The sequence below is a fragment of the Lepidochelys kempii genome, chromosome 10 (assembly GCF_965140285.1).
Source record: "Lepidochelys kempii isolate rLepKem1 chromosome 10, rLepKem1.hap1, whole genome shotgun sequence".
Classification (NCBI taxonomy): Eukaryota; Metazoa; Chordata; order Testudines; family Cheloniidae; genus Lepidochelys; species Lepidochelys kempii.
The window spans coordinates 29970865-29994529 of NC_136389.1; the positions used below are offsets into that span (position 1 = coordinate 29970865).

Here is a 23665-nt window from a genome sequence, read left to right on the forward strand (position 1 = left end):
CAGGGACGGAAGCTCCAGGCGTCAAGCGTGACATGGGAACACGAGGACACAGAGCCAAGCAGGGATGCAGGCTCCAGGCGTCAAGTGTGACATGGGAACACGAGGACATAGAGCCAAGCAGGGACGCAGGCTCCAGGCGTCAAGTGTGACATGGGAACACGAGGACATAGAGCCAAGCAAGCACGCAGGCTCCAGGCACCACACGTGACATGGGAATACAAGGACACAGAGCCACACAGGGATGCAGGCTCTAGGCATCACACGTGATATGGGAACACGAGGACAGAGAGCCATGCACAGACGCAGACACCAGGCCTGACATGGGAACATGAGGACACAGAGCCACGCAGGGACACAGACGTCACATGTGACATGGGAACATGAGGACACAGAGCCACGCAGGGACACAGACGTCACACGTGACATGGGAACATGAGGACACAGAGCCACGCAGGGACACTGGCTCCAGGCGTGACATGGGAACACGAGGACACAGAGCCATGCAGGGACGCAGGCTCCAGGCGTCACACATGACAAGGGAACATGAAGACACAGAGCCACACAGGGACGGAGGCTCCAGGCATCACACATGATATGAGAACACAAGGACACAGAGCCAAGCAGGGACGCAGGCTCCAGGCGTCAAGCGTGACATGGGAACACGAGGACACAGAGCCAAGCAGGGACGCAGGCTCCAGGCGTCAAGTGTGACATGGGAACACGAGGACACAGAGCCAAGCAAGCACGCAGGCTCCAGGCACCACACGTGACATGGGAATACAAGGACACAGAGGCACACAGGGATGCAGGCTCTAGGCATCACACGTGATATGGGAACACGAGGACAGAGAGCCATGCAGGGACGCAGACACCAGGCATGACATAAGGAACACAAGGACACAGAGCCACGCAGGGACACAGGCGTCACGCGTGACATGGGAACATGAGGACACAGAGCCACGCAGGGACACGGGTGACATGGGAACACGAGGACACAGAGCCACGCAGGGACGCAGGCGCCAGGCCTGACATGGGAAGACGAGGACACAGAGCCACGCAGGGACGCAGGCGCCAGGCCTGACATGGGAACATGAGGGCACAGAGCCACGCAGGGACGCAGGCGCCAGGCCTGACATGGGAAGACGAGGACACAGAGCCACGCAGGGACGCAGGCGCCAGGCCTGACATGGGAACACGAGGACACAGAGCCACGCAGGGACGCAGGCGCCAGGCCTGACATGGGAAGACGAGGACACAGAGCCACGCAGGGATGCAGGCGCCAGGCCTGACATGGGAACACGAGGACACAGAGCCACGCAGGGACGCAGGCGCCAGGCCTGACATGGGAACATGAGGACACAGAGCCACGCAGAGACGCGGGTGACATGGGAAGACGAGGACAGAGAGCCACGCAGGGATGCAGGCGCCAGGCCTGACATGGGAACACGAGGACACAGAGCCACGCAGGGACGCAGGCGCCAGGCCTGACATGGGAACACGAGGACACAGAGCCACGCAGGGACGCAGGCGCCAGGCCTGACATGGGAACACGAGGACACAGAGCCACGCAGGGACGCAGGCGCCAGGCCTGACATGGGAACATGAGGACACAGAGCCACGCAGGGACGCGGGTGACATGGGAAGACGAGGACACAGAGCCACGCAGGGATGCAGGCGCCAGGCCTGACATGGGAACACGAGGACACAGAGCCATGCAGGGACGCAGGCGCCAGGCCTGACATGGGAACATGAGGACACAGAGCCACGCAGGGACGCAGGTGACATGGGAAGACGAGGACACAGAGCCACGCAGGGATGCAGGCGCCAGGCCTGACATGGGAAGACAAGGACACAGAGCCACGCAGGGACGCAGGCGCCAGGCCTGACATGGGAACATGAGGGCACAGAGCCACGCAGGGACGCGGGTGACATGGGAAGACGAGGACACAGAGCCACGCAGGGATGCAGGCGCCAGGCCTGACATGGGAACACGAGGACACAGAGCCACGCAGGGACGCAGGCGCCAGGCCTGACATGGGAAGACAAGGACACAGAGCCACGCAGGGACGCAGGCGCCAGGCCTGACATGGGAACATGAGGGCACAGAGCCACGCAGGGACGCGGGTGACATGGGAAGACGAGGACACAGAGCCACGCAGGGATGCAGGCGCCAGGCCTGACATGGGAACACGAGGACACAGAGCCACGCAGGGACGCAGGCGCCAGGCCTGACATGGGAACATGAGGGCACAGAGCCACGCAGGGACGCGGGTGACATGGGAAGACGAGGACACAGAGCCACGCAGGGATGCAGGCGCCAGGCCTGACATGGGAACACGAGGACACAGAGCCACGCAGGGACGCAGGCGCCAGGCCTGACATGGGAACACGAGGACACAGAGCCACGCAGGGACGCAGGCGCCAGGCCTGACATGGGAACACCCGCACCCTGCAATGGGGACACAGAGCCAGGCTCCAGGCCGTGCCTTGGGGACACCCACGCCCCAGGGATCTGGTGAAACTGGCCGCATCGTCCCCAAAGCGGGGCGGGGGCGGGGGCGGGGGCGGGGCGGCGACTGGTGCCGCCCCCGTCTGGTCCGAGGCCTGGGCCGCAGCGGAGCCCGTGTCGCTCCCCGCCCCCGCAGGACGGGAGCGGGGGTGGTGTCTGCCCGGCAAGAGGCGATCACCCGAGGCCGGGGACGCGGCCTGCCCTGAGGGGACGGCGGGACCCGGCTGAGCCGGGCTAGCGAGCGATGGATCCCGCGGCGGAGGAAGCCCGGCACCTGGGGCTCCGCTTCCAGCGCGGCTTCCTGGCCGGCAGGCAGCTCGGCGCCTTCCCCTGGCCGGTGAGTCGGAGGCGGGCGCCCCGACACCAGCCCGCGGCCCGGGAGTGGATGGGGAGAGGCCGCTCGCTGCGGAGAGGGGGCGGCAGGGGCCGCGGGGAGGGGCTGCCTGGGGCGGGTCCATGTGAGGGGCGGGCGGCAGCTGGGTCAGCCTGGCCCCGGAGTCCAGGGCTACCCAGTCGTGGCCCCGGAGCCGCCCGGGCCTGGTGATCTGGGGCAGCCCAGTCCTGGCCCCAGGAGCCGCCCGGTGCCTGGGCCGGGTGATCCGGGGCCCACAGGTGCTGCTGCACCCCCTGGCTTGAAGTGGTGTCCATCGTATACAGGGTTTACAGGTTGGTTCAATAGCTCTCAGCTCCCCCACTCTACACACTCTTCCAGCGCCCCGGTGTGGGGCTGCCCAGTCCTGGCCCCCAGCAGCAGCAGCCTCCCCCTTCTCTGACTCCTCTTACTGCGTTCGCCCGTGAAGAGTGCAGTGCTGGGGCGAGCCCGGCTAGCCAGAGCCCTGCTTGCCGGCTGTGCAAACACCTTAGCTCCCCGCTCTGCCAAGCCACCTCTGGCCTGCCGTGCCACTGGTACAATCTCAGGGCTGGAAGGGACCTCCGGAGGTCATCTAGTCCAACCCCCTGCTCAAAGCAGGACCAAGCCCCACCAAATCAGGATGTTCTGGAAATGGGCTGCCCCCTGATGGACCTGCTGCTCCCACCTGGTTTATTGCTACTGTTGGGAAAAGAAAATTAAATGATGTAAAAATTCTCATCTCATTCAGCAAAATAAGCTCCTTTCTCCTACTTGAGGTGAAGCTGGTGGGCTGTGATTTTGAGACCTGTCATCTTTGAAAAGTGATCCTGATTTCAAAATCAGAAACAGTTCTGTGAGTAGGGGCACTAAAATGGCTTTTATAATGGGGCTGCCGAAAACCATTGAACAAAAGTCCTTTAGGTGCATTCAGTTGCTATTAGCAAAAAGAAAAGGAGGACTTGTGGCACCTTAGAGACTAACCAATTTATTAGAGCATAAGCTTTCGTGAGCTACAGCTCACTTCTTCAGATGCATATCGTGGAAACTGCAGCAGGCTTTATATATACACAGAGAATATGAAACAATACCTATTCCCACCCCACTGTCCTGCTGGTAATAGCTTATCTAAAGTGATTTCCAGCACAAATCCAGGTTTTCTCACCCTCCACCCCCCCACACAAATTCACTCTCCTGCTGGTGATAGCCCATCCAAAGTGATAACTCTTTACACAATGTGCATGACAATTAAGCTGGGCTATTTCCTGCATAAATCCAGGTTCTCACATCCCCCCCACCCCCATACACACACAAACTCACTCTCCTGCTGGTAATAGCTCATCCAAACTGACCACTCTTCAAGTTAAAATCCAAGTTAAACCAGAACATCTGGGGGGGGGGTAGGAAAAAACAAGAGGAAACAGGCTACCTTGCATAATGACTTAGCCACTCCAAGTCTCTATTTAAGCCTAAATTAATAGTATCCAATTTGCAAATGAATTCCAATTCAGCAGTTTCTCGCTGGAGTCTGGATTTGAAATTTTTTTGTTTTAAGATAGCGACCTTCATGTCTGTGATCGCGTGACCAGAGAGATTGAAGTGTTCTCCGACTGGTTTATGAATGTTATAATTCTTGACATCTGATTTGTGTCCATTAATTCTTTTACGTAGAGACTGTCCAGTTTGACCAATGTACATGGCAGAGGGGCATTGCTGGCACATGATGGCATATACCACGGTAAACATCTGATGAAGTGAGCTGTAGCTCACGAAAGCTCATGCTCAAATAAATTGGTTAGTCTCTAAGGTGCCACAAGTACTCCTTTTCTTTTTGTGGATTTGTGCTGGAAATCACTTTAGATAAGCTATTACCAGCAGGACAGTGGGGTGGGAATAGGTATTGTTTCATATTCTCTGTGTATATATAAAGCCTGCTGCAGTTTCCACGATATGCATCTGAAGAAGTGAGCTGTAGCTCACGAAAGCTTATGCTCTAATAAATTGGTTAGTCTCTAAGGTGCCACAAGTCCTCCTTTTCTTTTTGCGAATACAGACTAACACGGCTGTTACTCTGAAACCTGTCAGTTGCTATTGTTACTGCAAGCTGGCCCTCCTGGTTACTGTGCTCTGTGGGGTTGTTTTTTAGAGTTGGGAAATAGCCATACAAAAGTTGGGGTTTTTTAAGGTGTGCTGGTGTCACTAGTCCCAGCTGTTGTCCTAGCAGAGAGGAAGGATGGTCCAGGGATTAGGACACTTTTCAAGAATTTGGGAGACCTGGGTTCAATTCCCTGCTTTGCCACAGACTTCTTGCGTGATCTTAGTCAAATCACTCGGCGTCTCAATGGTGATAGTACTGCCCTACCTCCTAGAGGTGTTACAAGCATAAATACATTAAAGATTCTGAGGTGCTCATAAGTACTTAAAGTAAATTGGTGTGCATATCTCTGAGTTGAAGATTGTTTTCTAGTAATTTAGTGTTCTGAATGAGTTGATCATGAGACACACTACACAACTGTCATCAACATCAACAGCTTTTCTCTTCACTCCAAACACTGTTGATCACACTGAGCATTCATTGCATTGGACTGTTTGTACCTGGAAAAAGCCAACCAAACTCTGCTCACTATAGAAGTATATCTTAAGCAAATATTATATGGGTATTTAAAAAAAGAAAAATACCCATTAAATTAAAAATGGAAAGAACCTGAAAGAAGTGCCTGGCACACCTGGATGTCATAGGAAAAACTAGAACTGTACCAGTGAAACCAAGATATATGGTCACTATGTTTTTGCAGCTTGCTTGGACAGTCTGCCTTTTCTTCCTCTTTTCAGCTTTGCTTTTATAGCATCTGAGGAATCTGCACCACAGAAAGGCCTGGGATTGTGAAACAGAATTCTGTTGGATTCATGAGTGAAACAGCTCTGATTTCATTCCATAGAGGGCAGTGACATGCACACACTAGCCAACTCAATAGCTTTATTTTACTTTTTTAAACCTAGGGTATGTCTTCATTACCCGCCGAATTGGCGGGCAGCAATCGATACAGCAGGGATCGATTTATCGTGTCTAGTCTAGACGCAAAAAATCGACCCCCCCCCCAACACTCTCCTGTCGATTCCTGTACTCCAGCGCCGCGAGAGGCGCAGACAGAGTTGACGGGGGAGCAGCAGCAGTTGACTCACCGCGGTGAAGACACCACGGTAAGTCGATCTAAGTATGTCGACTTCAGCTATGTTATTCTTGTAGCTAAAGTTGCATAACTTAGATCGATCACCCCCCTCCCCCCCTCCCAGTGTAGACCAGGGCAGAGAGAGAGAGAGAGTGTGCGTGTGTCCCCTCTTTGATCCCGTGGAGTTCTCCATAGGCCTATAAACAGTCAGATTTAAAAATTGTATTAAAGCTAATGTTAAAAAGTTATATAGTACACAGGTTAGGAAAAGAGTGTCTGTACATCTGGGTATAGATCATAGATTATCCACAAATACAAAGTTTATTTTAAAAGTCATAAGATACATATCGCACATAATCAGCAATAACCCAAATGTAGATGAATATATTTAACAATACATTTTAGATATTAGCATCCAAGTATTCGGGTACATCACTCATGAAAAGTTGTACAGAGAGTTGGTTGTGGAAAGCAAAATATACCAATGAGTGAAGATTGTCCCTCAGTAGTTGAGAATTTAGGGTAGGTTGTCCATTAGAAAATACAATCCATCAAGGAAGTATTTCAGTTACTTTCCGATTTCACTTTTCATTGGCACTCCAGCTCATCTCTCCTGGTATTGCCGATGTCCAGTGATGTGTTCTATGTAGATGTTCCTCGACCACCTGATGACATCCAACACCATGAGTTGCCGCATCAGCTGGGCATAGCGCTGACTAATTCTGCATTCTCTCAACACTCGCTCGTTACTGGGGTCCCATCCGCCCCGGGCTCCGACGATCAGCATGTGTGTCTGAATCTGGTAACACTTAGCTCTCAAGCTTTCGGCCAGAGGGGTGTATTTTACTACTGTGATAAAGAACCATCTACACCAGAAGTACACCTACTTAGGCAGACAGCTACTAAATTGTGTTACACAAAATTCTTCAGTCTCTAAACTTTCTTTTGTATATGAGAGAGTACTGGCAAAATAAGCTTCTGTTTTTGATTGGCTCAATCACTTATGATAACATGTTTAAACTTATGTCCTGGACGTTTGTGAATTTAGCCTAATTTCAATGGTTGGCCCTTTTAGTATAGCTATTTTGGAATTCTTCACATTTATATTTTCAACCTGTTTAAATACTGACAGAAACATGTGCAAACTACTCCTTCTCAGCACTGATGGAATCAACATTACCAACAACCAAATGTTTCTAACTTTAAGATGATTAAGTAATGTTCGGAGACCTGTTATCAGGTGTCATCCATGGCTCACCATTATAGTTTTCATGAAATTTAAGCCAAATTGTTGACCCTACTTTTTTTCATGTAATAGTTCCCGTTATCTGTGGCTAAAGCACAACAGCCAGACAGATTCAGAATAGTCATGTTTGTTGCAGGCACTGATGCACTATTTTAGTGAACAATTTATTCACTTTCCATGATTATTCACCAGACCAACAAAACACTCAGAAAGTAAGTATTAGGCAATTTCTCGGGAAAATTATATATAAATGTAGCCTTCACCTTTGAACACTGTGGACACAATTTGATCTGAAATATGCTTACAATTAACTTTGCTGGGAATAGTAATAATTACAAGATGTCTGATAGTAAATATGCATCTAAAATTTGTCTCGGGTCTCAACATTAACTATAAGGTATACAATCTAGAATATCCCCATATTTACAGGTATTTAAAGTTTATCTGGTACACAGCAGAATTCAGAGGATATGGGCCCCATCATAGCTGAATAGTCTGATTTGTCAGAAAGTATTTAAGAAATATGCTACTGAGACCCAGAGATCTAAATCAACCCTTAGTTCACTGTGACAGACCTAAAGATGGGTTTGCTCCTGAACTCTGTGAGTAGGGGGGCTTAGATGACTCTAAGAGTTTGCAGTGTGAGGCCATCATTAAGGCTAAAGATTCTTCCAACAAATCCTAGGAGCTGCCACATCAGATATTGAGATTTGAAGTGAAAAGTTGTCAGGGCACTTTCATAGTCTCCTTACTTTTATTTTGTAGATGACAGAAAAAAGGTAAATTAAGTATAGTATCCTCACAGAAGGGCACAAAACATAGGATTCATGTTGTTCTGCCATCTATCATCAGAATGAAGAGACAAGAAAAATCCAGATGTGTCTTAAGAATTTTCCTTTCCATTTCTGTTATTTGACATAGAGAAGGAGGAGATGCAAACCTTGGGACCTGTTCAGCACATGCATGGGCCAGATGATCAAGCAATGTAAATCAGTTTTAACTCTATTGATTTCAGTGTAGCTAGTTTATACCAGGCAACAATCTGGCCCCATATACCTCAGTAGTGACTCCAAATATTAAAACTAAAGATTGTTGACTGCAGTGATTCTGCAACAAAATCCCTCAATTTACAAGCTAATTCCACAGTACAAATAACGCTCATTCGGAGGATTTTTTTTCTTTCCTAAAATGGCTGTGCTTCATGGTCTAATTCATCTGTTCATAGCATCTGGTATTAGAGCAAAGCTAATTTCAGAAAATCAATTCACCATAGAATATTTGCAGTATGTTCAGAATGGTGCTTTGGCAGCTCCTGTTATGAGTTTATTAGTATAGAATAAAGAATGCCTGAGTTTAGCAGACAGTGGGTGTCACCACTCATTCCTCTTGAACCCTCTGTGTTTCAGTTGCAATGTGCTGTAGTGTCACTTTTCAGACATCAGCCTCAATATACATTGACCCTTTTGCAGTAAAGTAAGTTTTTTCTCAGAACAATTTCCCTGTAGGAGGATTTGCAGTTTACAGACCGCAGTGTTTTGAAACAATTCAGGACATCTGTTTACTTCACTATCTAGTGAGTTTTACTACTGTTGATTTCACCATTTATACGTTCCTCTGTGAACCATTTTCTCCGCATTTCAACCACTAATGAAGGGCCAAAAACCCACTTGCCTTACTTGCCTTATTTACACAAATGGTCCCATGGACTTCAGTGGAACTAGTCATCTGAGTAAGGTGAGCAGGTTTGGCTAGAAATGGATCAATGAAAAAAGGCTGAAGAAATATAACTGGCCACTGAGGTTATATTGAAACAGCACTCTTAGTTATAAGATTTCTGTTAAAGACAATTAATGCAATAAATCTATGTGGGGGATATAGTGTCTAGCAACAGGCAGATTTTGTTCTTACTTCGATGCCAAGATTTCCAATGTCTGGAGAGATACTCAGCTCTCCTCTTGGAGAAGGGAAGATTTAATATTTCTCACCTCATTGGGGTGGGAGCTTTGTACATTAGTGTGGGAGGGCTGACTGATTAGTCATCTGGTCTTCACCTTTGTTTTTTACTTTCCTCATTCAATTAATAATAATTATGTATTTGTATTGCAGTAGCAGCTATATACATTATAGATTATGTTAATATTATGGCTTACAGAAGGCTCTTTATTACTTCTTTATTTCCTACCATCTGGGTGTGATTTATTTATTTTTAATCACAAAGCAAGTAACATACTCTGTTAAAGGAGTTTTCACCAGTTTGTGGTGTTCAAACGTGGTAATGGAATAGCATCCTGGAATATTTCTCAACTTTTTTCCCCTCCTTTTGTGTAGGAACTTGAAAAAAAATTAAAGAGTTCATCAGATGCCTTGCTACTACTGGATATTTTGCAGAAGGTAAAATATGTTATTTTAATATAATCAGATTTCAATACATATCATAGAACAGACTAGAACTATTCTAAAGATACGATGCCACCTAGTGTAATGAAAACTATTGCATCGTATTCTTTTTAAATTGTATTTAAAAAACAGTAAGGGAGTCAGATCTAATACTAATCTCTGTGTTTACCAATAGAATAGCAGATTTTCTTTTATTCCTGTTATGTAACTATCCTTCATAGACAAGGGAGTTGGAACACAAGAAACCCATGTTTTTATTTATTTTGAAATTTGAGAAATGGTTAGAGACTGTAGTGTTCATGCAAAGTGTCAAACACTGAATTTCCCTATTGATTCATAGAGGCAATATAGTGAGAGGTGCAGCAGTATAAACTTCCCAGAATACTCCGCCAGTGTGCTTTAACCTTGACGTGAGGGGCCATCTCTAAGGATAAGAGGGTTAATTCACTCTCCATTCCCATTCAGTCCTTTGCTGCGTCTGAGGCTACAATAAGAATGCCAGCTAGTACCAGTTTAGGGGCGTGGGATGGGTTGTGATGTGAATTCTGTTCAGTAGGTCTTGGGCTGAGACCATTGTCTCCTTTCCCATGAGTAGGGTCCTACCAAATTCACGGTCCATTTTAGTCAATTTCACAGTCATAGGATTTTTAAAATAGTAACTTTCATGATTTCAGCTATTTAAATCTGAAATTTCACAGTGTTGTAATTGTAGGGGTCCGGGGGTGGGGGGTTGCAAGATTATTATAGAGGGGTGCAGTACTGCTACCTTTACTTCTGTGTTGCTCCTGCTGGTGGCTCTGCCTTCAGAGCTGGGCAGCTGGAGAGCGGTGGCTGCTGACTGGGAGCCAGGGTCTGAAGGCAGAGCCTCCGCCAGCAGCAGCGCAGAAGTAAGGATTAGGGATGTAAATAGCATTTTAAAAAATAACCATTTAAACTATTAAAATTGTATCAGCGAAGGTTTAACTGTTAATGAGTTCACAACGTAGGTGCAGGAACTAGGGGTGTGGGGGCTGCTGCAGCATTCCCACATTTTACCCACGGTCCCAGCTGCCAGCCCCGCACCCGTGAGTTGGCCCCTGGGGGTCCCAGGGCTCCAGCCCCGCACCTGCCCCCACCTGTGGCCCCAGCTTCATCCCTCTTAGTGTTTACTGAATACATTATTGGTAAGACTAATGCTTATCAGTTAACCGGTAACATTTTACATCCCTAGTAAAGATGGCATGGTATGGTATTGCCACCCTTACATCTGCACTGCTGCTGGCAGGGCGCTGCCTTCAGAGCTGGGCACCTGGCCAACAGCCACCCCCTCTGGCCGCCCTGCTCCGAAAGCATCACAGAAGTAAGGGTGGCAATATCACAACCCCCCTAAGCTAACCTTCTGACCACCCCCCTGCAATTCCCTTTTGGGTCAGGACTCCCAATTTGAGAAATGCTGGTCTCTCCCATGAAATCTGTATAGTACAGGGTAAAAGCACACAAAAGACCAGATTTCACGGAGGGAGACCAGATTTCACGGTCCATGATGTGTTTTTCATGGCCGTGAATTTGGGAGGGCCCTACTCATGAGTGATAAACAGTTGTGATATCTTCTAGCACTGGCTGGATCTGAACTGGCAACCTGGAAGTGAAAGGCTGTTCATCTCTCTCCCAAATCTGTGAGATTGCTAGTCTCCCACAGTCGCCTTTTAATTTAAATCGGAACATACAAAAAGGCAGTAATTGCTTTCAGTGGGCTTGTGCCCTCTGATCAGTTGCATTAAAACAGTTACAACTCTGTCTTATTTTTTTAACTATCAAGTATTGGGCTTTTAGAGCTGGTGGAAAGTTTTCAAAATAGCAATTAATTTTCAATACAAAAAAATCAAGAAAAAGCTCTAACTTCAATTTTTCTTACAGGCTGTTCGTGACATATATTGTCTATTGACTGATAGTGTGTCTTCGTGTGTATGGAAATAGGGTACTACATCCTCACGTGTGGTACAAATACTGGGAACACGAAGCTACTCCCATTTCCTGTCTATCACATGATTGCAGTTCACTCCCTACTTGCTTCATAAAGGATAGAATATCAAGTACTTCTCCACAGCCTTTAGTATCAAATTCTTGTCATATTGTCACAGTGAACACCTCCTTCTGAACAAAAGTGTGTTCCCAACTCTGGGGCACAATGGGCCTCAAGTCCTATGTATTGATCGCCTTCCACATGTGGAACCCCTGACTGAGATGCCCACATGTAGGGAGAGCACAGCTTTGGAGTCAGGGTCCATCATGTCTAGCCGAGTGCAGAATTCAGCCTAGGCCACTTATATAAAGGGAACTGTAACTATTAAGAGTACATTAAGGGACCTAATTCACCATAACATAGTTGTTGGGGCTAATTGAAGAGCTGAAGTGACCTAACTTGCCAACTTTTCATTTGCTGGAGGACCAGTGTGACTAACACTTTCTCAGTGAACATTGCCTTGATTCAAAACAAAGGGTAGACGTGTGGGGAGAGTCTCTTTCCTGAGTCCAGGATGGAGCTAGAGTGAGTATATGTACACAGAAAGAAAAGGAGTACTTGTGGCACCTTAGAGACTAACCAATTTATTTGAGCATAAGCTTTCGTGAGCTACAGCTCATTTCATCGGATGCATCGGATTGCGAATACAGACTAACACGGCTGTTACTCTGAAACCTGTCTATATGTACACAAGCTGGGAATGGCTCCCAGCTCCAAGTGCAGATGGAGCAGTCCCGTTTATTTATTTATAGGGATGGGGCCTGGAAGAAAAATTAGAGGAAAGAGCCACTCAGACTCATTTTCCTTTCAGTTTTACTGTTTATTTTTGGGGGGCAAAGTTGAGGATGTGTGGCTCCCTCACATCTGTGACCGGCTGGGGGTACCAGAATTCACTGCAGGAATGTACATGGAATTTGTTTTTCCAGCTGAGTATCAAATAGCTTAGCTGCAAGTTGAAATCACCCAGCATTCCCAAGATACAAAGTGAACCGAGCAAATTGGTAGCTATCTTTTCCTCCCCTGTTCCTTCAGTGCCTCTAATAAAATCCTCACCTGGTAGCTGGTTGGTCTGCAGGTGTTGTTTTATCATTTCAGACTATTCTTCACCCCTTATGCCTGAAATATCCCCCTTCCTTGAAGTACAGAAGATGCTTCATATCTGAACTCATTAAAAAGGTAGTGTTGGGATTATATATTGCTTGGCACTCTTTTTCCATTCAACCTGTTATTAAAAGTAACTTGAAAATATGTTTTTTGCAGTATTGGCCCAGGCTCGGCTGATCATTTATTATAACAAAAATTAGCATTAAATGCATATGTTATGGTTAAAGATGGAATAAATGGTATTTGACTATGTGTTCATTGCCTGTGTTTCGTTAATAATATCTGGAGATCTGAAGTTCTTCACTGATCTCTCTTCTCTTTCCCACAGCATGAGTCCGTTGCAACCGAACCCCTGGATGAATTGTATGATGTACTAGCAGATATTTTAAATAAAGAAGAATCTACCAACTGTTATAAAAGCTACTTACTGGTAAAAGCTAATATCATCTTCATGGTTATATGTCCTTTTTTATCGTTTAAACTGAGCCATAACTGGTTTAAAAATAAAACCCAGAAACCCCAAGTGTAAAATACTTCTTACCTTCTCCCAGACGCTAATGTTGATTTAAAATTGTGAAATGTGGTGGCCATGCCAATGCATCTTTCTTTCCCTGCGTGTGTTTTCTAGCCCACAGGAGACTCTGTTACACTTTCTGAGACGGTGGCAATAATCTCACAGGGAACCACAGGACTAGTCACATGGGATGCTGCTCTTTATCTTGCTGAATGGGCAATAGAGAATTCTGCCATTTTCAATAACAGGTAATGGAGCTCTAGTTACATGAAATCACAGCTAGAAAACTGGGGGCACAGAGTTAACTTAAATGTTTTCATTCATATTATAAATGAGTTACATGACAGTAGTTTGGCATTATACTATATATGCCCCTAATATAACTAAGAACTGTAACAATGCATATTTTTAAAATCCAAGACAAAAACTCCAACTCAGGTATCCATAACCCTCAGGGGAGAGGGGGGGAGTATAAATTTCCCTTGTCCAAAACACTTTTAAATCATCAAGTAATAAGGAAATCATAAAATACTTGGCAGTCCAAGGAGGTATAACTAGGAGGATAGTATGAAATTTAACAAGATAACATTTTAGTCTGGATATATGCATAATATACCGCAGGGCACAGTCCTGTATTGGTCCCCAGGAGATGTTAATTTTATTCATATTTTCACTCTCTAATTGCTATTATTATAATTGAATCCTAATTATTTTTCATTCCTGATACTTATTTGAAGCAAAGACTGGAATCTGGGTAGTTTATTCAAGAATCACTGAAATCATTTACAGCTAGTTTCGCTCTTAGGTGCATACATTTCTATTGGTTTTGATTCCGTAACTGAATCTTGTCTAGATCCATGTGTAAATACTGATTTTAATCCATTAACCTTCAGGACTGTCTTGGAATTAGGAAGTGGGATTGGCCTCACAGGAATTGCAATCTGTAAAACCTGTAATCCTAAGACATATGTGTTTAGTGACTACCATCACTGTGTTCTTGAGCAACTGAGAGAAAACATCCATTTAAATGGCTTTGTTCTGGAGTCTGAAACTGAGAATCACACTAAAATGCAATCCCAAAGCCAGAGGGCAGAAGTGATGGATTTACAAGGACCAAAAATAACAGTTGCAGAACTTGACTGGGATTCTGTTGCAGAGGAACAACTTTCAGAGCTTCAAGCTGATGTTGTCATTGCAGCAGGTACAGTACATTTCTGATCGCATCTCACTGTGATGAAATAACAATAGAAATGCAAAAATAATAATTACTGAACTTTATTCAGTCAAGATGACTGGTCAGTCAACTGCAAATTCTGAAATGTGAGGGGTGTAATTCTGCCTTATTTTACCATCCTGTCTTCATCTCAATATTCAGTGGTTGTTTACTCATCCTTGAAAAGCAATTTATTTCTCTTTTGTCACTTCTTCTGTTTTAAAATTGGAGGTGAATTCCACGTTTCCAGAGCACCGCTGGCTGGCACTCTCAACAAGGATAGTGCATATTAAAGAAATTTTACTTTTACAGCACTTGCTCATCTGATAATGTTAAGGAGTTTAATAGTAAATCTAATAATACTAAGTCTAACAATACTAGGGGCTTGTCTAGACAAAGTGTGTGGCAAGCGGGGGTGTAAATCTACAACATGCACTTACTGTGTCCCTACTACCACACACTAAAAGTTCCCAAGTGAGCTTTGATGTACCCCGGTTTCAAAGTCAAATACAGCGAAGTGAACTACAGAACTTTTAATGTGTGGTAGCAAAGTCCACATGGCTAGAGGGCAGCACACTCTGTGCAATGTAGAGTCACATGTCACCTTGCCACACACCAACTGTTCTTCTAGACAAGCTCCAGAGCTGCACAGATGTAGCTGAAGGCAGAATTTCAGCCCATTTTTTGGGTGTGTGTGAACTAAGCAAGCTGCTTAAGAGTTCAGGTGAGGTGCTGAAAGGTGTGTGAGGACTGATACAATGTATCACGTGTAGACCATTAGCCATAAAAAGATGTTTATTCCATAAAATTAATGATCATAGATATCTAATCTATTACACGGGACTCTGAAAACGGCCTAACTTGAGCTCATAAAAACAAGGAAATTTAAAGTTTAGGATAAAGTGTTATGCTCGGTATGTCTAGATAGCACGGTTCATATTTTTATTAGGTTAAATCCAGTGTGACTGATCTCTTTGACCATTGGCCCATACACAGGTCTTGGCTTTTGGATGCCCTAGTTGTACATCACAGGGATTACACTGAAATGACCAACTCCTGAACATCAGGGCTCATAACTGAAAGACCAGTAGAAAATTGCAGAATCAGAATGTTAATTTGTGAGATTGACACTTGTGATACTTCAAGGGGCAGTTTTTACATTGTTTCATCAGGGTTTCCACCCTTAGAAATTATTCCAGAATCAACCAACTGTAATTTAACTCCTGGCCTTTGCAATGAGGTGTTGCAATGTGAGCTGCTTTCAATTCAGTTGCAACCTGAGAAGGCCAAATCTGTAAAATCCACAAGTGCAGACCATTTTTCCCCCTTCACCAGCACTCTGCATAGTAGTAAGGGTTAAATATCCTTTGCAGGATCAGGACCTAATTTTCTTTTTACTTATTTGTGCACCAGCTTCACTGAAGGGCAATTCAGTAAAGTGGAGAGGTCTGTTTAAAAAAACACTTCTTAAAAATCCTTTGATAGTTGGAATCTGGAGTGAACCTCTTCACCCACCAGCATTAAAGCAATCTTTAAAACAGGTTGTGATAATCCATCCGTACCAGCACTCTCTCTCGCCTCAGGTACGCACACTTGCAGGCCCCACCAGCCACCACAGCAGTTCTTTCAACCCAATGCCACTCCAGTCAAGGCTCTTCTATCGGTTCACAGGGTTATCACCTCACCCCCACCAAACATCAACAGAAAGGCCATGAGGAATAACATGAAACAGCCTCATGTGATTCCTTTTCACCCATTGTTTGTCCCAGCCTTTCCGCAGACTTCTACTCTTCTTCTCCCTGAAGGGAGGACGCTAGCTCTTTGATAGGCCCAGGGCCTTTGCTTCCTGGCATCTTCTTATCAAAATAAACCTTTAATAGTCTTTGCCATCCAACACAAACTCCTAAAAGCTCAGCCGTGCCAGAACCCCTTATCCAGACAGGTCTATCTCTAGTGCCAAGGAGAACTAGCTAAATCCTGCTTGTTTTATATTATCTTCTCAGGCCAGGTCTACGCTACAGACCTAGGTCAGTATAACTACATCGCTCTAGGGTGTGAAAAATCCACACCCCTGAGCAACGTAGTTATACCAACCCACTCCCCCCCTGTAGACAGTGCTATGTCAACAGGAAAGCTTCTGCCGTCAACATAACTACTGCCTTTCAGGAAGGTGGATTAACTACGCTGATGGGAGACGCTTTCCCATTGCCATAGGAGTGTCTTCACTGAAGAGCTACAGCAATGCAGCTGCACCAGTGCAGCGTTTTAAGTATAGGCCTACCCTCAGTCTCCACCCCAGCTGAGTGTAATAAATGACTCGTCAGTCACAGGTACATTCCCTCTGGTCTACATGGGCTCCCCTGAGGAGCTGGTCCCTAGTCATAGGGGCTGGTCCTGGTTCCCTTTTTAAAGGGCCATGTTCCCATAATACAGGTCAAATTCTCATCTTAAATTACTTGACCGTGCCTCCATTTAATCCTTTTATTTTGTATTTTTAGTCTGCTTTTTGTTTTGTTTATAAATATACAAACCCTTTCCTTTTTATGTAGATGTGGTGTATGATCCCCAGATAACTTTATCCCTTATTGGTGTCCTGCAGCAACTTTCCATTTCCAAAACTGTTGGAAAACCACCTGAGATCTACATTGCCTTCACAGTTCGTAATCCAGACACTTATCACCTCTTCCAGACTGAACTCGGTAAGAGTTATGCTGTATATATGCCATGATAGGTTTGGACTTCTTCCCAGTTACTTAATCTTGTTACAGAGCTGAAGACAGCAATCTTTGATGGTGGGCATTGCTTTAGTTAAGGTTCCAGTACACCAGCTGAATCCTGTGGGGTCTGAATAGGAGAAACAGTCTGCCCCCCATAGAGCTGATTTCAGGAATGGGGCCTCTTTTTACTGTGTCCTAATGAGACTAATATTTGCTACATTGCCTCCTCAAAATGAATTGCAAGCTTGGTGACCGCTAGCCAAGCAGATAATGAGGGTTAATAATAACAGTAAATAATCATCTGTGCTCTAATGTTGTACAGGTAGCATTCCAGCTGAACCCTAAAACTGAGGCTTTGACCATATAGACAGGGTCATATACAATTAAATTGTGGGCGGGGGGAGGGAGATGTTTGGGATTTCCCTCACAGCATTCTCAAAATCTAGACTTCTACAGAATACAAGCTGGATGTGTGGTCCTTCAGAAGTGGGTAATTAATAAAATGATGCTGAATATATGGCACAAGCATGTAATAGAAATCTCTTTAAATTACTTACCGTGAATATTTGTGTCTCTTGCTTTCACTGCCTACTAATGATCCATTATTACAAGATTTGGCACACGGTAGTATGTATGTTTTGTATTTTACTACGCAAAAGAGTGATTGTTTTTATTTCTGTTTCTCTATCCAGATAAAGTTGGGATCGGATGGCAGGTTGTTCCTACTCACACAAAGAACCTTTTCCTATATGACCTGCATTCAAACATAACTCTTCTAAAATTACTTGCGTAGACTTTGTAAATCCAATATTACTACTAGACATTTTGACAGACTAAGCATAAGATCTATCATGATCATGACAATGACCTTGAATTCTGGACATGTACTTGAGTGGCAGACTCAGAAAGCAAGTTTAAGCTCTGTACGTTGTCAGTGTGTTTTAGGCCCCAATGCTGCAATTGATAGTGGGTGAGTGGACAGCCTCACCTGTGTGCAGCCCTGCTGCCTCCAGTGTGATTCCTTGGGAGTCCATAGGTTGTCAGGTGCAGGAATGGGGCCTCATTCAGACTGAGATTTTATTCTTCCAGAGGGCACAAGGAAGTAAACTGTAGTGATTCTATGGTGTTGTGATATGCACACATTGGAAATAAGTTTTGTGACACCAAAAATAATGACTCTCTTCCCGGCATGGTGAAATAGAGCAATGAACAATTTAAGTTTATATATTAAAGAATAATTTATATTTGCTATTGTTTTTGAGCCATGATCTGTTCGTTCAGACTTTCTGCAGTGCTTGTCTTCCTGTCACAACTTGAATAATAGAATAGCTACAATAAATGCATTGCTGTTTATACAGTGCCATAGGTTTGCCTGGTTTGAAATATGTCAGGGCGTCAGATTCTGATGTAAATCAGAACTAGCTCCTATTTTACACTGGTGGACATGTGATCAGAATCTAGCCCTGGGGCTCAGTCCTGTGTGGCATGGTGTTCTCTTGGGAAACACGGAGCAGCATCAGCTCTCACTGAAGTTGATGAGTTTTAGGCTGTTCAGCAACTTGGAGCTTCAAGCCACATATTAGACATAACACACCTGAGGAGTCAAACAAACAGCAGGGGATGGGGGAAAAAGAAGGGCAGGGTTTGAATAGAGTCAGAGCCATTTATTTGTTTTGTTGTAGGTGTGTCATAGTGGTTCCAGTTGGGGATGGGAAGGAAAGTTAGAGCAGGGTGGGAATGGAGTAAGTTTAGCTATAGAAGGCCAATTGGAAGCAGGAGTTCTAAACATGGGCTATGCAGGAAAGTGAGGACATTTTGCCCATGAGAAGATGGAGACTGTGCCAGACTCGTGGGGAGAGGGGCACAGGGGGGGTTAACATGACTGAGGGGCAGGTAGGTCTATCTTTGGAAGTATCCTATTTTAAAATTCTATGATCATATAGACAATAAGAAGATCCCATTTCCTTTGCACCACACCAGAAGATGGACAGATAGTGGACTCAGTGAGCCTCCTCCTGCTAATGGAAACTAGGTCAAAAGAATACATTTTCAGCAGGGAACACTTAAACACATACAAAATTTAAGTGCCAACAATATATTTCCCTCCACTACCCAGCCTCCCAAATCTGCTGCTCCCAAGGAGAAAAGACAGACCCTTCAGCATTCCCTAAAGATCACCAAACATGGGCTACATGGGTCTCAGGGGAAGGAGCAAATTCCAAAAGCAACAGCCCCTCCTGGAGAATGCCCTCCAGCAGCACTCAGAGGGTCCAGTTAGGATCAAGACCCCGTTGTGTTAGGTGCTGTACAAAATTTTACAACAAAAATATTTAAAAATCTATTCAACCTTTGCGTCTCTTCCAGGACCAGCGTTGCAGGTTCAGCAATTCCCCTCCTGTCGCAGATGGCATCGCAAATATGGGGTAAAGAACGAAGCACCTTTCCCCACCAGCAGGCGTAAGACATGCCTTCTCCCATTGTCATGGAAACCAAAACCCTCCACAAGGGATTCAGCAGATAGCATTTCAGTTCCATTTTAAATATTTACTGTCCTGAGAAATGGTTACAGTGACTGCACCTCAGGGAATTCTCTTGTGATTAATTACGGCTTTTAAGATCCTTGATTGCTGGCAATGGCTTCACCTCAGCCCTGGTCTACAAGAGGGCGGGGGATAGATCTAAGTTACGCAACTTCAGGTACGTGAAGAACGTAGCTGAAGTCAATGTACTTAGATCGACTTACCGTGGTGTCTTCACTGCAGTGAGTCGACTGCTGCCACTCCCCCATCGGCTCTGCCTGCGCCTCTGGTGGCACTGGAGTACAGGAGTCAATGAGAGAGTGCTCGGGGGTCGATTTATCGCGTCTAAACTAGACACGCTAAATCAATCCCCGCTGGATCGATTGCTGTCCGCCGATCTGGCAGGTAGCGAAGACATACCCTCAGAAAGCTGTTTACGCTCCTTTCTCAAAATTTAAGCTGATATGCACAGATGGAAAGTTGAATCCAGGAAGGAGATAAAAGGGGATAAAACATATCGCTGAGTGGGGCAGTAAACACTTATCTTCAAGCTCTCTCACACCCCAAATTTAAAATCAGCTTTGCTGTTGTCTATCATGCTGGGATCTTCTATTGGAAATCCCCATCTGGAATCTTTCACCACTACATTCTCTCAAAAAGAAAACACTGACAAATGGAGGACATGAATGATATGACGAAACATTTCGCCCTTGACACTTTTTTCTTTTTAAAATAAAGTATATATCAACTCCACCCAGACTCTAATCTTCCACACTTCAGGATACTGTTATATATATATGCACATATACCGGCAAACAAACACCAATAGGAAGAGTGCTTGAGCCTGTTTGTAGGAAGAGACATTCCAAACCTGGAAGAGAAAACCATTTGAAGACCTGGCCAGAGGGCCAAGTCAGGAGGAGGACACTAGTTCCCGGAGCAAGAGGCCCTGCAGAGCTGAGAGAGAGAGGAGTGACAGCGTGCAACTGCAGGAAGGGACGTCGACCTCATGAGCTAATCTCTAGAGTGGCCAGAACCAGGCACCATCCCTGTGCTGAGTGGACCACCCTATCACAAGGCTTAACCTATTTCATTTTTACATCAGAGAAAATAGGATATTCCCATCACTCTAGGCAAAATTCTGGTTTTAAGTTGCGTATATTGGGTCTTCAATGACACTTTGTCTTTATTGACTCAAATGCTCCATCCATTCATTGGAATCAGTTTTCGATGGAGACTCTCCAATCTGCAGGGCTGTTTCACTGACAGGAGGGTGAAGATGGAGGGAAGTCATTTTTTTCTTGTTCCAATTCCATAAATACCGTCTCTGACTTTTTCCTTATTCCCCATCACCTACATCAATACTCATCTTCAGGAACCAGGCCAAAGACCACTGAAGTACAGTAGATGAAAATTCATTTATAGATTTTTAAGGTCCAGAGACCATTAGATCATCTAGGCTGACCTGTATAGCACAAGCCATAGAACTGCACCCAGTCACCCCTCAACTGAGCCCAATAACTTGTGTCTGACTAAAGTACATCTTCCAGAAAGGCACAAGAGACGGAGAATCCACCACTTCCTTGGGTACTTGGTTCCAATGGTTAATCATCCTCATTGTTAAAAAATTGTGCTTTGTTTCTAACTAATGTGAATTTTTTTGGTTTCAGCTTCCATCCACTGGTTCTTGTTACGCTCTTCTCCGCTAGACTAGAAACTCCTTTAGTAACCTAGTATTTTTGCCCCTGAAGGTACTTAAACACAAAGCAAGGGCTTTGTGGCAGCATTTTAACAGGGCTGTGTAGTTGCAGCACCAGCGCTGGGAGAGAGCTGCGCTATAAAAAACCCACCTCTCTCAGCACTATAAAAAAAAAATCCATCTCTCTGAGGGGAACAGCTACCAGCGCTGGTGCACTGTCTACAGTGGTACTTGACAGTGCTGAAACTTGAAGCACTCAGGGGGTGTTTTTTCACACCCCTGAGCGAGAAAGTTGCAGCGCTGTAAAGTGCCAGCGTAGCCAAGCCCCAAGTCATCTCTTGAAATGCCTCCCATTGACTTCACTGGGCATTGGATCAGGCCCGAGGCTGGAAAGTTATATGCAGTGGAGGCTCCTCAGGACATGCTGGGTTGGTGCTGGGTGCTTTGCGCTTTGCTTTGAGTCCAACACATCAAGATCTTTACTTGGATGCTACGCATTTGTTTTGACTTCTTCTTCCTTAAAAGATCTAGTTTCCCCTGTCCTCCCTCACATCTCAGCAGTCAACACTGGGCATATGGTAGGGAATGAAATACACTAGCCTTAGAACACTATCTGCTTTCTAGGTGGCTGTATGCAATCTGGAGACTTGGCACAAGGTGGGGGCACTTCTGGGGGGTGGAGGAGTGTGGAAATGAGAGCAAAGCAAAAAGTGAGGCAGAGCAGAGGTGTATGTACACCTAGATACACTGGTGATGTGGCATTATGGCACATAACTATTTCATCCCAGTTTTTTCATAACAATAACATCATAAAGAGCATGTGAACACCACCACCATGCATGTGTGATAATACCAGCAATAAAGATATGTTACAGAGAATGAACATCCAGAAAGCTGATCTGGCATTATGTGCTGTACAAACAGCAAGAAGGATATTGTACAAGCACAGCCAGAGAAAGACTTCAAAAAGCTTGGGGGTTCTGCTACCATAAAGATATAAAAGGAGATATTCAACATTTTCCTGAGGAAGAACAGCCAAGAACATAAGTTATTTTAAAGTTACATTTAAAATAGAATGTTTCTTTATGAGCAAATATTCTTATTCAAAATGAAGAGTGTCTCCCGTTCATGTGGAAGAGCCACCTGTAATTACCCAGAGCAAGCGAAGTGTTCATGCTAGTGACAGAAAATTTAAGCATTATACCATATGTAAAAATCCACAGGAAAGCGACCTTTGCGTTTAAAACTGAAATGGCAAAACTCAGAAAATTCTGAGTTTAGGATTCCTAAAGCAGCCTAAATTCTTTCCCCTTGTATAAGAACATCAGAACAGCCATACCGGGTCAGGCCAAAGGTCCATCTAGCCCAGTATCCTGTCTTCCAACAGTGGCCAATGCCAGGTGCCCCAGAGGGAATGAACAGAACAGGTAATCATTAAGTGATCAAACCCGTCGCCCATTCCCACCTTCTGGCAAACAGAGGCTTGGGACATCATCCCTGTCCACCCAGGCTAATAGCCATTGATGGACCTGTCATCCATGAACTTATCCAGTTCTTTTTTGAGTCCTGTTATAGACTTGGCCTTCACAACATCCTCTGGCAAGGAGTTGCACAGGTAATTTCCTTTTGTTTTAAATCTATGTCTTTTAATTACATCTGGTGACCCCTAGTTCTTGTGTTAGGAGTAAATAACACTTCTTTATTTACTTTCTCCACAATAGTCATGATTTTATAGACCTATCATATCCCCCCTTAGTCATCTCTTTTCCAAGCTGAAATCACAGTCTTATTAATCTCTCCTCATATGGCAGCCGTTCCATAACCCTAATAATTTTTGTTGCCCTTTTCTGAACCTTTTCCAATTCCAATATATCTTTTTTGAGATGGTGCGACCACATCTGCACACAGTATTCAAGATGCGGGCATACCATGGATTTATATAGTGGCAAAATGATATTTTCTGTCTTATTATCTATCCCTTTCTTAATGATTCCCAACATTCTGTTCGCTTTTTTGACTGCCACTGCACACTGAGTGGATGTTTTCAGAGAACTATTCACAATGACTCCAAGATCTCTTTCTTGAGCAGTAACAGCAAATTTAAACCTCAACATTTTGTATGTATAGTTGGGATTATGTTTTCCAATGTACATTACTTTGCATTTATCAACACTGAATTTCATCTGCCATTTTGTTGCCCAGTTACGCAGTTTTGAGAGATCCTTT

At 45.0% G+C, this 23665-nt stretch overlaps 1 protein-coding gene across 11 annotated transcripts; it reads left to right on the plus strand.

The window, feature by feature from the left end:
* The first annotated feature begins 2555 nt into the window (after positions 1-2555).
* On the plus strand, positions 2556-23577 carry EEF2KMT (eukaryotic elongation factor 2 lysine methyltransferase). 11 transcript variants are annotated; one of them, XM_073362537.2, is made up of 9 exons: positions 2556-2846; positions 5859-6059; positions 9603-9665; positions 12769-12849; positions 13106-13207; positions 13406-13539; positions 14185-14492; positions 17054-17203; positions 19586-23576. In XM_073362537.2, exons 1-9 carry the CDS (start codon positions 2754-2756, stop codon positions 19759-19761), a joined length of 1308 nt encoding a protein of 435 aa, XP_073218638.1. In that variant the 5' UTR covers positions 2556-2753; the 3' UTR covers positions 19762-23576. The 11 variants fall into 11 exon arrangements, 9 of the variants coding, with proteins under 9 accessions (XP_073218638.1, XP_073218644.1, XP_073218643.1 ...); XR_012161163.2 differs by having other exon boundaries at positions 2561-2846; positions 17104-17203; positions 19586-19671; XR_012161162.2 differs by lacking the exon at positions 19586-23576 and adding an exon at positions 17914-18003 and having other exon boundaries at positions 2562-2846; positions 17104-17203.
* Positions 23578-23665: the final 88 nt, after the last annotated feature.

Bases quoted from the DNA above. Each gene is read 5' to 3' on its own strand.
- EEF2KMT (XM_073362537.2), top strand. From the start codon at position 2,754: ATGGATCCCGCGGCGGAGGAAGCCCGGCACCTGGGGCTCCGCTTCCAG. The intron at 2,847-5,858 runs GTGAGTCGGAGG...TTTTAAACCTAG, and splicing joins TCGGCGCCTTCCCCTGGCCG to GGTATGTCTTCATTACCCGC. The intron at 12,850-13,105 runs GTAGTGTTGGGA...TCTTTCCCACAG, and splicing joins TATCTGAACTCATTAAAAAG to CATGAGTCCGTTGCAACCGA.